General features: G+C 42.7%; 1 protein-coding gene and 1 long non-coding RNA gene across 9 annotated transcripts in view; one reads left to right on the top strand and one right to left on the bottom strand.

Annotated features, from left to right (window-relative positions):
* Positions 1-13,746, top strand: part of LOC103278862 (uncharacterized) — a 30,014-nt gene that overhangs the window by 14,157 nt on the left and 2,111 nt on the right. The window lies entirely within an intron of this gene.
* mei1 (meiotic double-stranded break formation protein 1) overlaps positions 1-13,746 on the bottom strand; it is a 52,183-nt gene that overhangs the window by 11,639 nt on the left and 26,798 nt on the right. For all 8 annotated transcript variants that reach the window (XR_010006837.1, XR_010006836.1, XM_062982880.1 and 5 more), the window contains 6 exons: positions 13,268-13,442; positions 13,017-13,164; positions 5,280-5,564; positions 4,398-4,563; positions 2,941-3,045; positions 248-358 (listed from right to left, as the gene is read on the bottom strand). Coding sequence is in view for 6 of the 8 variants with exons in the window: in XM_062982880.1 (XP_062838950.1) it covers positions 248-358; positions 2,941-3,045; positions 4,398-4,563; positions 5,280-5,564; positions 13,017-13,164; positions 13,268-13,442 (990 nt within the window). In the remaining 2 variants the exon portion in view is untranslated. The remainder of the gene's footprint in view (positions 1-247; positions 359-2,940; positions 3,046-4,397; positions 4,564-5,279; positions 5,565-13,016; positions 13,165-13,267; positions 13,443-13,746) is intronic.

Below are 13,746 nucleotides of genomic sequence, written 5' to 3' on the forward strand. Positions count from 1 at the left end.
CTGAACAAAGGATAGTATGACTTAATTACTGTGTAGAGAAGGTAGTAAAACCATAGTAAAGATCACTGAGTCCCAGATCTGGCCATAATAGAGTTTATTGAAAACTCAGCCAAAAGCATTCAGATGCCTCTTCATGCTGCAAGTTTATTATTACCAGATTACTATGTGATTGTGATAAATACTGATTCCCCAACTCGTGAGAAAGAAGTATTAGAATTAAGTTACAAAACCAAATTTTAACATTAACCTCTTTGCTGACTGGAAGGTGTTGTCTGCTGAAGGCTCCAGTACAGAAAATTCAGAGACGGCTGAAGAATTTCATGGTCTGCTGGGCTGCATTTTCCGCACAAATTGCTGACTGTGTGACAGAAATAGTTAGTGTTTAAATTTGCCAAATCTCTGGGGGTAGACTGCTGAAACAGAAACAGCTAAACCATCTCAGAACACCAATCAAGTTAGTGTGTAACATTATCACAGATCCTGACAGGGACCATCTGTGTCAAAACAGAGCACAAGACATTCCATAATGTTTACTGTCACATCTGTAGACTGTAATTAGCATGCGTTGCAATCTGCAACGGTATCCCACCTAAAGGTTGAACCAGGGCAGAATTGCTTACAATCAGGCACAAATGAGAGAGGAACGGTCAAATTAAAGGATAATAAAGAATAAGAATAATAAAGATTCATTATCCTTTGGTTGTCGCATCTCAGGTTAGCTTCACCTTGCTGAACACACCAGACTGTACATAGGTTGAAATCTTTTGTAGTATATTAGGAAATAGAAAATAAATAGTTCTTAAAAAGCAAAAGTAAAGATCCCAAAGATTGTTGCAAAACCAAGGTTATAAAGAATAATCCAAGAAAACATAAGGCATAAAACAAGGTTCCATGAATGCTTGACAAAGTCCCATAACTTGAATACACAAGGCTGCAAGGTAATCCAGGAAAGCAAGAGCTAGCTTCTATACTCCAAAACGAGATGGTGCTTTTGACAAAGATTTTTTTCTCAGCACACCCTTTAATATTCTCTGCACAGCGTGAATGCATTTCTTTGGCCTCTGACCTCTTTCTCTTTCTTGTTTGCTGTTCTAACACTCCTGCGCCGAAATTCCAAACGGCCAGCTTGATCCAGAGATTCTGTTTTGTCAAAGCCAGAGAGCTCATTAGCAGCAGCCTCTGTCTGCACATTATCTAACCGGGAGCTATCCTCCCTTTGCACCTGGCTAGCTTCGGTATCACCTTCAGTATCAACACCATTCCCTGCTGTGGGAATGTCTCCCTGCTCCTCATCTCTCACAACAGGGACACTCTGAACCTGAATCCCATAATTCCCATCAGAGTCATCTTGAACCTGAATCCCATCATCCTGAACATCAGGAACCTGAATCCCACAATCCCCATCAGAGTCACTCTGAGACTCCAGCTGAGTCACAACATTGGTTTTCATGCATTTCTCAATTCTATGATACAATTATCTATAAAAGGTTTCAACATTTGTGCAAAATTGTACATTTTAGAATTATCGTTTGTGGAAAATAGATTTAAAATTATGTGCATTTGTATGTTTAAAATCACAGATTTGATCTGAAAGTTATGTGCTGCTCAGCTTCCACTACTTCTAGCACCTTCTTCCACAAAAGATTTATCAATTGAATGTGCTATTTCATAGTACATGCCAGGATGCCCTTATCAGAAATAACAGAACTGCAAAAGAAGATTCTGCAACAAATGAAGAAGAAAAAGATCAAGTAGTAAAAGCTAAGAAACAATGCCAATAGAAAAGGCTACCTACCTTGAGCTAAGATAGGAAAAAGAATTAGGGGAGGATCTAGGAGATCTAGTGAGAGTACTGATCTTCAATACATTGTTCCTGCCTTGCCTAGTTGGGAACATTCCTGGATTGTTTGCTCCCAAAGCCAGTTAATTTACTTTTTCCATGCACTGATTTTTCCATACTTTTTCCAGATCCCGATTTAATTTTTTTTCTAAAAAAGCAAGATGTAGCCAGCCACTATGCATAATGGTGGTGGGGTTAACAGTTAACCTACAATTTTTCCACCTGATATGAGGCTCTGCCTGAACCTCTACTGTCAACAAATGTAAACACTTCCACAAATCTCACTGTTACTATCAAGAGAGTAGGCTTCCCTTGTCCAAACCTCTGCCACCAATGTAAAGGCTTTCCCTGTCCTATTGCTGTAGCCATCAGCTATGAGGACCTTCTAGATACCTTCAAGGTACATGTGTGAGAAAGTATAAAATTTCTATTCCCACCTTCTTTATTCATTGCTGTCACCACAGACAACTTGTTTGAACCCAAGCTTTCTAATACAGTAGAGTCTCACTTATCCAAGCTAAATGGGCCGGCAGAAACTTGGATAAGCAAATACCTTGGATAATAAGCAGGGATTAAGGAAAAGCCTATTAAACATCAAATTAGGTTATGATTTTACAAATTAAGCACCATAACATCATGTCATACAACAAATTTGACAGAAAAAGTAGTTCAATACGTGGTAATGTTATGTTGTAATTACTGAATTTACTAATTTAGCACCAAAATATCATGATATATTGAAAACATTGACTACAAAAATGGCTTGGATAATCCAGAAGTTTGGATAAGTGAAGCTCGGATAAGTGAGACTCTACTGTATATAGCATTCCCATAGTCCAAAAGGATATAAACACAAACAACCTTAATAACAGATTATGTAATATATTTAGACACATCCACACACTCCACTTCTAGCTAATTAAGATGCTTTCCTTATTACCTCACAGTGCACACATAACCAAATTATCTATCATAATTTACACATTTTACACCAAAAGTCCATGACATCACAGTATGCTGTTAAAGTAACATCTAATTTGTCCACAGAAAAAACTTTCCTATCCATAAACCAGATTTACACTCCCAAAAAACAAACTCACCCAGATGAAGCAATCTGAAATCTGTACTGTCCAACTCTCTCTCTTTTATATATCTCAGCTGTACCAGGAAGAGAAGGTTTAATGAAAGTAGCAGGTTCTGGTTAACTGAAAAAAAGATATGAACCAATGGGTAGAAATTGCAGGGAGTTTTCAGATGAATACTAGAGCCATTTTACAATACAAGCTAATCTGAAGCGGAAAAGGCTAGGCTGATTTAGGTGATAGGCTCTTAATTCGACATACCATATTTGGATAGTTGAATAACCAAATATGCTTTCAAAGATGCTGTAGCTGCATCTTGCATTAAGCAAAGTGTTGAACTAGGTAACCTGCAAGTTAGTCCATGACCAAACTTGAAAAATGAGTTCTTCAAATAGTTTACACACTTTAAAAAAACACTTTTAAGAATTTCAAAAACAAATTTCATCACTTTTTTTACAGTCACCTTCCTTTGTGATGCTTTTTTTCCTAATGTCATACCAACCTTCAATAAGATCAACAAAAATGTTTTTGCTTGAGCACAAATCAATTCGTCTTCTTTCTTCATTTCCTCTTGGTTGCGACTGTAGCAGGACATCCAGAGCACTCTGTCACACTAGTACCACCATTTTCAAACATTTCATTCCATTCATAGATGACTCTACCAGAGAGAACTTTATTCCCATACTGAGTGCACATGTGGAGATGATTTGGAGCTCCTGGCACACCTTCTGCCCACAAAAAGCGTATCACAGAATGCTATTTCTCTTTGGTGCAAGTGATAAGTTTCACAGTCATCTTCACCACAGCGTGACAACTATTATATTATACTACAAGGTCAGCCAACTTGCCATACAGACTAGTCACATGACATTCTCGGACAAGACCAATTACTACTACCACTGTTTCTAATGAAAATATAAAAGAGCAGAAACTTTTGGAAGACCCTTCGTAGAGTTTAGACATCAGGCTTGCTACAACAACTAGTATCCTCCATCACACACCCAATTTATCCTGAGAGAAACTTCCATTTTTCATTTGTGCAGTTAGAAATTCTCTATCCAACTGTAAGAAAGGAGTTATAACAGTAGCAAATATTTCCCTGAACACATTACATTATTAATCTATACGTGAGAACGATGTGCCTTCACTACTGCTGTGTGTTGACTGATTTTATATCAGTTACATATTCATGAACACCAGATACAATTCATGAGATGTTATGTATCAAAGATAAGGATGCATCACTAACATTTCTCCCGTTATAGGAAAGGTCACAGTAATAATTCCAATATGTCTACAACCCTTCCTCCTACACATAGGATCTACATGAACTTGCCTCCTGCAAAGGACAGTGCTCGTTTCAAACTATAATATTGCTAAGATACTTGAGGAGAAACTCTAGCAGAAACATGTCATAATCAAATTGCCTTGGGCTTAAAAGCCACCTCTCTTAATATTATGTTTATTTTACTGACCTGGTAAAGTGCTGGAACTATTTTCCACTAGAAGCTTCTGCAGAATCTGCAGAAACTGGTTTCGAAGAAGATCACAGACATGAATATCCTCATTGAGTTTCAAGAATGTCTTCAGTGTAATCAAGACTTTGTGAACCACTTCACTAGTACTAAAGCAGATAAGATCCTGAGAGAGAAAGCAAGTCAGGCTTTATTTAAGTGAATGTTTCTCCTGCTCACCATTGTTACTCTAAAAAGACATCTTCTTCATGATATTGTTGGCATTTTTTAAATTTGTGCATGTGCAAGTGAATGAATTTTCCACATCAGCAGCAACTTTTTAAACATACTGCAAGGTGAGGGGCACCTTGTTCTAGAAGTCTGCAATACAGATGTGGGAAACTGTCATAACCTGTAGTCATTATGTTTGTTCCTCCTTCTATTGTTTTGGGAATAAAGAAGCAGCCAGTCTTCTCTCAGCAGCAATGGACTTTCCAACAAGTAACTCCAGGGGGTCATAGAATCATAGAATTGTAGAGTTGGAAGAGACCTCACGGGCCATCCAGTCCAACCCCCTGCAAGAAGCAGGAAGCAGGGTCTGGCAGAGTCTTGTCATTACTGCTTGTTGCAAAGCATTCTGTTGCTGGGAAAGGAGTAGATGCTTCTTTCATTCACTGCTCTCTCCCCAGCACTTCAAAACTTCCTCATTTGATGGCTTCGAAGGTGGGTCTTGTGGGGTATTCAGAGCTGTTAGACCAACTAAATGCATAAATATGACATCAAAATACTAAGCACAATCCATACATTATTTATTAGTACAGTTATATACTCATTTTAGAAAGGAATCTATATCTGGTCAAAGATTTCCCTTCAATTGCATCGCATTGATTACAACAAACATACCAGTAGCATAAGTAAAGCACTGGGGTTGCCCTTTAGCATGCAGAGCAAACTATTTAGGTTGTGGAAGGATTGTAAAAAAACAGCCGGATCACTTATAACTGCCTCTTCAGATTCAATTTGACTGTAGTCTTCACAGGAAAACCAGAGCTGGAGAATGCAGTGACCAAATCTTTTCATAAGCTCAGGATAGCGCAGGAAGAATTTAAGCATCAGAGGATGATGGACATATACTAGACTCAAGTCAGCTATAACATCCAGAATCCTTCTTATAGCAGAAAGTGAAGCCTAGATTTGGAGGAAAAGAAAATGAAAGAAGGCAACATGAAAATATAAGCCCCTTTTGGCACAGGTTTCTCTTTAAACCCAATAATATGCTGCTGCAGCTTTAAAGAGTCATTATCAACAACAGCAGCAGCATTTCAAGGCTTAACTCAGCTACACAACAAGAATAATAATGCAATAGTATATGATGAATATAGCTTACAAATAGTCATTAAAAATTTCCATCACTTTTACTAAGTTCCTAACTGCCTATCATGCTAAAAAGGATCCAAAAACTTTAGACAGAAAAAACAATGGGAAACAATTTTCTACATCACTTCTCAATTCAATCACCTCTTTCCAGACTACTGTTGTTTTTCTTCTCATACAATAATTATGCCGCTACTGGCTTGTTGCTAGGATTCAAAACTTTCCTCACATTATTCTGCAATAGAGATATCATTTTATCAGTGCTTAAATTCTAATATTGTATCCCTTGGGAAACGTAATACTCCCTTTACCTATATGGTTTCTATTGTAACAGCTTTGTACTCACAATAAAGGTAAAGAACAAAGGCCCAAACAAAAAAAAGTACTTTCTACCTAGTACTTTGATATCACCAGTGGCAAGTTACATGATCTTCCCTCCAATCCATTTCAATAACATTCTGCAAATGTTTTGTTGTTGTTGTGTATTGCTTTTGTGTTTTTGGTGCCTGTGAACTCTTAACTGTGCTACTCTGGCTCTGGATCAGACATTCAACATTTGCTGTCAAGGACAGAACGCCACAAGATTCAAAGTAACAGAGTTTATTAGATTACAGAACTCAAAAATGCCCGTAAAACACAAGGGCCAGGCAGTTTTTGCCTTTAGGAGCAAAAAGGGGCAAAAGTAAATGTTCAAAAGATAAACCGGATTAAACCGGAGTTTAATCCGGGTAAAAAACAAACTGCTTGCGTCAGCCTGGGTATAAACGAAACGAAAGCCAAGGAACAAAAGATACAAAGAATGCAACTAATTGGCAGCAGATTCCTCTCTGCTGCCAACACTGTGCTCAGAGTAACTTGCGTCGCTCCCCCACACACACAGCAGACAGGATCTCCAACACGAGTAAATCAGCCAAGGATTGTAGCAGTTGAGTAGACCAGTTCCGTTCCGTAGATCAAAGCCAGAAGCAGACGTTTGTAGTTTTTCCAAGTCCAAGAAGGGGGGAAGACAAGCCGTGGTCAGTTCAGTCCGAGTTCTCAAAGCAGGAGATGGCGTCCGTCAAGAAGACGACGGAGGGTCAAGCTAATAAGAGTAAGCACAGGTTTGCACAAACAAATGCCCACACAATCCCTCCCGCCGTCTGACCCTGGATTCCAATCAACTTACGTCACAGCACAGGAAAGCACACAAGTCTTCAGGGAAGCGTCCCACACACACACGGATCCCAAGCGTTTGCCCAGATTACCTTGCCCAACGCAATTTGCAATTGCTCCCAAGCCCCATTTTATGCCAGTTACAAATCTTCATCACTGTCAGCTGTCCTCCTTAACCCGGGCGTTTCCTCATCACTTTCCTCGTCAGAGCTGGAACACCTCTGACTACGCCCAACAGCATCTCCAGCTGTGGATCCCGTCCCATCCCTCCAGCTAAACCATGGGTCTAATCCTGAAGGTCCCCATTCATCTTCTATCCCATCATGGCCAGTGGCACCCACTTCCTCCCTTACCCGAGTCCAATCCATCTCATCCTCCTCTGAGCTAACCAGCCCCTCCTCCATTCTTTCCGTAAACCCTTCGAAAGACTCCTCGTCAGATGGTGCTGCAAATATGTCTCGCAGTCTTTTTCTCTCTCGCTCCTCGAGAGTATCTGACTCTCGAGGAGTCTTACGCCCACGTCTGTCAGTAACAGAGCCATGAGGCTCAATCATAACACTATCCCCTCTCACAAAGGCCTCCTCCCCCGATGGCGGAGAAGTGGCAGTGATACCCTCCGCTATAGCACCACGACGACTAGAGGTATCAAGTTTCAACAGCGAACGATGAAAGACTGGATGGACCTTTAAACTAGACGGTAAACGTAAACGAAACGCAACAGAAGAAATCTTTTTAACGATAGGAAAGGGACCCAAATACCGAGGCGCAAACTTTCCCCCAGCCTGTTTAATATGTTTGGAAGATAACCACACCAAATCCCCTTCTTCCAACTCCTCCCCTGCCTGCCTGTGGCGGTCAGCCTGAGTCTTCTGCGTTGCCTTAGCTTCCAACAGTAAGCGACGGGCAACATCATGCAATGCAGCCATTTCCGTAGAGCGGTACACAGGGTCCGAAGAGACCACATTGGTCGACGGCGCCACACCTCCCCGTGGGTGAAAACCATAAGTTAGCTCAAATGGCGTATGCTGACTAGACGTGTGCACCGCATTGTTGTAAGCAAATTCCGCCACCGGTAACCACTTTACCCAAGCCGTGGGTTGATCTAAACAAAAACAACGCAGATACTGCTCTAAGAGCCCATTAACCCGTTCCGACTGTCCATCCGTTTGCGGATGGAAAGCTGAAGACACGTTTAACTTAGTCCCCAAACACTCATGGAAGTGTTTCCAAAAGCGTGACACAAATTGCGGAGCCCTATCTGAAATAATCACCTCGGGTGCTCCGTGCAACCGATAGATGTGCTTTGTAAATAGTAAGGCCAACGTAGGGGCCGCCGGAATGGTTGAACAAGGAATAAAATGAGCCAGTTTACTAAATAAATCCACCACCACCCAAATACAAGTATAACCCCCAGACTTAGGCAAATCTGAAATAAAATCCATGGAAATGATTTGCCATGGCCTCTCCGGAACAGGTAAAGACGATAACAACCCTCTAGGGCGCCCAACAGGCGTCTTACTCTGCTGACAAACGGCGCAGCTGTCACAAAAGCGCAGAATGTCTTGCCGCATCTTTGGCCACCAGTAGCTCCTGGTGATAAGCTGTACGGTCTTGAACCTGCCAAAGTGCCCAGCCATGGGTTCGTCATGGTGGGCTCTAATCACCTCCAACCTGAGGGTCCCTACTGGTACGTAAACCTGCCCCCTACGCACCAATACCCCGTCTTGATCCTGGAGATGCGGCAGTATGGTACGGTTACCTGCAGAGAGCAGCATCAGTTGCTCCTGAGTCCACACATCATCCTTCTGAGCCTCAAGGATCTGGTCATGTAACCCAAGCTCATTATCTACAACACACAGAGAGGCAGTAGGCAAGATGGTCTGACATACTACCTGCTCATTGGTCTTAAATTCCGGCTTGCGGGATAAAGCATCGGCCCGCAAGTTTGCCTTCCCCTCCACGAACTGCACCTTGAAGTTAAACCTGGAGAAAAACAAAGCCCAGCGGATTTGACGCTGGTTTAACTTCTTTGCTGTTTGCAAGTGCTCTAAGTTCTTGTGATCAGATCTGACCACGATCTGGTGCCGTGCCCCTTCAAGCCAGTGCCGCCACACCTCAAACGCCACCTTAATCGCCAACAACTCCTTCTCCCATATGGTATAGTTCTGCTCGAAGGGTGTTAGTTGCCGCGAGTAAAATCCACAGGGACGCAAGGTCCCTGAGGAATCCTTCTGAGACAATACAGCCCCCAACGCGTAGCTAGAAGCGTCCGCTTCTACCACGAACGGTCTGTCAACATCAGGATGGGTTAGTATGTTGTCCGATTGAAAACTAGACTTTAGTTGTAGAAACGCCTCGTGAGCTTCCCGCCCCCACACAAATGGCTGTTTCTTGCGCAGAAGCTGCGTCAAAGGTACCGTGAGCTTTGCAAAATTCGGAATAAACTCCCGGTAGTAATTAGCGAAACCCAAGAACCTTTGTACATCCTTCTTAGTCTTCAGCTCCTGCCATGAGTTGACGGCGTCAACCTTATGTGGGTCCATTTTAAGTTCCCTACCTGACACTACATGACCTAGGAACTCCACTTCAGGCACATGAAAGACGCACTTGGAAGCCTTGGCGAAAAGCCCATTAGCCCGCAGTCGGTGCAGAACCTGCTTGACATGTTGACGATGTTCTTTCTCGTCCTTAGAAAAAATCAAGATATCATCCAAATAAATCACTAAAAATTGATCAATTAGGTCCCTGAACACATCGTTCATGAACCTCTGGAATACCGCAGGAGCATTACAAAGCCCAAAAGGCATGACTCGGAACTCGTGGCATCCGAAACACGTGTTAAATGCCGTCTTCCATTCATCCCCTTCCCGTATACGGATTAAGTTATAGGCCCCCCGCAGGTCAAGCTTGGTAAAGACCTTAGCCCCTTGCACCCTTGATAACAGTTCCGAGATTAAAGGGAGCGGGTACCTATCCCGAATGGTGTATTTGTTTAGGATCCGATAGTCACAGACCAGCCTAAGTTCCCCAGTCTTTTTGGCTACAAAGAATACCGGTGCCGCAGTTGGAGAACTAGATGGGCGAATAAACCCCTTGGCTAAATTTTCATCTAGAAACTCCCGCAAAGCTTGCCTTTCCGGTACAGTCAAGGCATACAGCCTCCCTGCTGGCAGTTTCGCACCTTCTGCCAACTTGATGGCGCAATCATATGGCCTGTGCGGTGGTAATTTGTCCGCTTCTTTTTTACAAAATACATCAGAGAACTCCCCATACTCAGCAGGCACTCCCTCCATATCAGAATGAGTAACATTTAGAGTGCAACAATCCTGCCTCTTTAAGATCACTTTACGTGTTGCCCAATCTACTTGTGGGTTTACTACAGCTAGCCAATCCATCCCCAGAATCACATCATATCTAGGCAAGCTCGTAATATCCCACACAAACGTTCCCGTTACTCCCTGCACCTCCCACGTTACTGCTGAGGTTTCATGGTTAACCACCCCAGTCTCCAGCAGTCTCCCATCTGCTCCTTCCACCCACACGTCGCATGCCTTGCGCACTCTAGGAATGCCATGCTTCTTAGCAAACTCAATATCTACATAGGAGACCGTAGCCCCTGAGTCCAGCAGTGCCAAAGTAGAAACAAGTTCCCTTCCCCCAACAGATAATGTAATGGGTACGAAAACATGCTTCCTTCCCTCAGTTGACTGCTTGAGGAGCCCTAGTGCGTTGGACTCACGTCGCACTAGGGCTGGCCTTTTCCCGAAAGCTGGGAAGGTTTCACATTACAGTTTTTGGCAAAATGCCCAGCATTCCCACAGTACAAACACAAGCCCAGCTGCCTCCTACGGCTCTTTTCCTCTGTAGACAGCTTTTTAAAGACCCCAAGCTCCATGGGCTCTTCCCCCATCACCACAGGTGCCCTGGTTACATGCATGGGTGGCGCACACATTGCTTTTGAGTGTTTACGAGCCTCGAACCTTGCGTCTAAACGCAGCACCTTAGCTACTAGGGCGTCCCAGCTTTCAGCCGGCTCCAAGCGTGCTAATTCATCCTGGAGCATATCACTTAACCCGGCAGTAAATAAAAGCATGAATGCATTTTCCCCCCAATCCAGCTGGTGGCGATACAGGTTAAACTTATTTAAGTAATCCAAAACAGTCCCCTTTCCCTGTTTCAACCGATACAGAGCCCACCCAGCGTTCTCCGTGCGGAGAGGATCCCCAAAAGTATCAGTTAACAACTTTTTGAAATTATTCAAATTGTCCTTGACTGGGTCATTTCCCAAAATTAAATTAGTGGCCCATTGTCCTGCGGGACCGGTCAACAAACTCAAAATAAAGGCCACCTTGCTAGTGTCTGTAGGAAAAGCATGAGCACTGAGCTGAGAAAAATAAAGCTCCACTTGTGCCAAAAAGGTTGGCAACTTGCACCTGGTTCCGTCAAAGCGTTCAGGAGTCAAAACATGTCCTTTCACAGCCTGAGCTGTTTGGCTAACGGTAAAAGCCGTTTGCAATTGGTCTACTTTGGCCCGTAACTCATCCATCGTCTTCCTGACGGGTTTATTGCTGCAATAAACTTTTTATGGCGTTGGGCAATCTGTCAAGGACAGAACGCCACAAGATTCAAAGTAACAGAGTTTATTAGATTACAGAACTCAAAAATGCCCGTAAAACACAAGGGCCAGGCAGTTTTTGCCTTTAGGAGCAAAAAGGGGCAAAAGTAAATGTTCAAAAGATAAACCGGATTAAACCGGAGTTTAATCCGGGTAAAAAACAAACTGCTTGCGTCAGCCTGGGTATAAACGAAACGAAAGCCAAGGAACAAAAGATACAAAGAATGCAACTAATTGGCAGCAGATTCCTCTCTGCTGCCAACACTGTGCTCAGAGTAACTTGCGTCGCTCCCCCACACACACAGCAGACAGGATCTCCAACACGAGTAAATCAGCCAAGGATTGTAGCAGTTGAGTAGACCAGTTCCGTTCCGTAGATCAAAGCCAGAAGCAGACGTTTGTAGTTTTTCCAAGTCCAAGAAGGGGGGAAGACAAGCCGTGGTCAGTTCAGTCCGAGTTCTCAAAGCAGGAGATGGCGTCCGTCAAGAAGACGACGGAGGGTCAAGCTAATAAGAGTAAGCACAGGTTTGCACAAACAAATGCCCACACAATCCCTCCCGCCGTCTGACCCTGGATTCCAATCAACTTACGTCACAGCACAGGAAAGCACACAAGTCTTCAGGGAAGCGTCCCACACACACACGGATCCCAAGCGTTTGCCCAGATTACCTTGCCCAACGCAATTTGCAATTGCTCCCAAGCCCCATTTTATGCCAGTTACAAATCTTCATCACTGTCAGCTGTCCTCCTTAACCCGGGCGTTTCCTCATCACTTTCCTCGTCAGAGCTGGAACACCTCTGACTACGCCCAACAGCATCTCCAGCTGTGGATCCCGTCCCATCCCTCCAGCTAAACCATGGGTCTAATCCTGAAGGTCCCCATTCATCTTCTATCCCATCATGGCCAGTGGCACCCACTTCCTCCCTTACCCGAGTCCAATCCATCTCATCCTCCTCTGAGCTAACCAGCCCCTCCTCCATTCTTTCCGTAAACCCTTCGAAAGACTCCTCGTCAGATGGTGCTGCAAATATGTCTCGCAGTCTTTTTCTCTCTCGCTCCTCGAGAGTATCTGACTCTCGAGGAGTCTTACGCCCACGTCTGTCAGTAACAGAGCCATGAGGCTCAATCATAACATTTGCACTTCCACTTCACTATTTGTCATCTTTACTGAGAGCTTTCTCCTTGCTTAGGTGACCACAACAGCACTGTTTTAAATGAAAATCAAAGATTATTCATTTAACAATTTTACAAAATAATAACTCTAAGGAGAATGATGGCTATTGCCCCAAAGCAAGACCACTTTCTCATAAACAGGAATGAGAAATGTACCTCCAGAAATCTATTTTGTGTCCTAATGGATATATAGCCTGGCTACAAGCACCAAGGGAAAAGAAAACTGACTTTTGATTGTTTGAAAAGATTCAACAATAACAAAGCCTTGAGAAATAGGTCAATTATAAGACCTTCTCCTAAAAGCAATAATTAACACAACATTTACCAAGTCTAAAGTTTCATTCTTGTCCTGAGAGCTTGCTAGAAGGTACAAAACAGCTTTGAAGACATATGGGGGTGGACAGTCGCCCTGGTCCTGTACTGACAGAAGGAAACTTCTTATTGCTGAGAACAGCTCTACTTCTGGAACAAACCTAAGAGCAAAAGTTGTTTTTTTAAAAAGTTAAGTTGACTTATTTCAGCTACTGGTTTTCTATCATCACACCATGTTTTTCCTGTTCATGCTACTTCACTAACCTGTCTTCTTGACTAAAAGCAATATAGAAAAGAAGTAGGAGGCTATATTGATGATTGCGAAGGGTTTCATCTAGACTGCAGGAATCTGTGGTTTCAGATAAGAGGCTTAGGCTTTCCAGTACGCTAAAATTTAACTGAGGCAGACTCTTCTGAAGAAGTTCAGATATTTCTTGATCTAGGACAAGAAGCAATCAATAAACAACATAAAAGATATATATATACATGTGCACAAAGAACAGCCAAACACTTGTTTATGTATAGTTGTTCCATTTCAAAAGTATTGTTAGTTTTGACTTTATATTTGCCTCAAGACACAATGAAGTGCTGTTTTTGTGATGGAAAAGCAATCCATTTACATGTTATTTCCTCTATTTGTATCAAAAGTGTTGTTAAAGAAGAAATGCCCAAGAATATGTTTGGTTTGCCATCTGTATTCATGCAGCACCTGAACAAAAAAAATAGCTCATGCAGAAGGTGCA

The sequence above is a fragment of the Anolis carolinensis genome, chromosome 5, assembly GCF_035594765.1.
Source record: "Anolis carolinensis isolate JA03-04 chromosome 5, rAnoCar3.1.pri, whole genome shotgun sequence".
In the NCBI taxonomy this organism is placed as follows: Eukaryota; Metazoa; Chordata; class Lepidosauria; order Squamata; family Dactyloidae; genus Anolis; species Anolis carolinensis.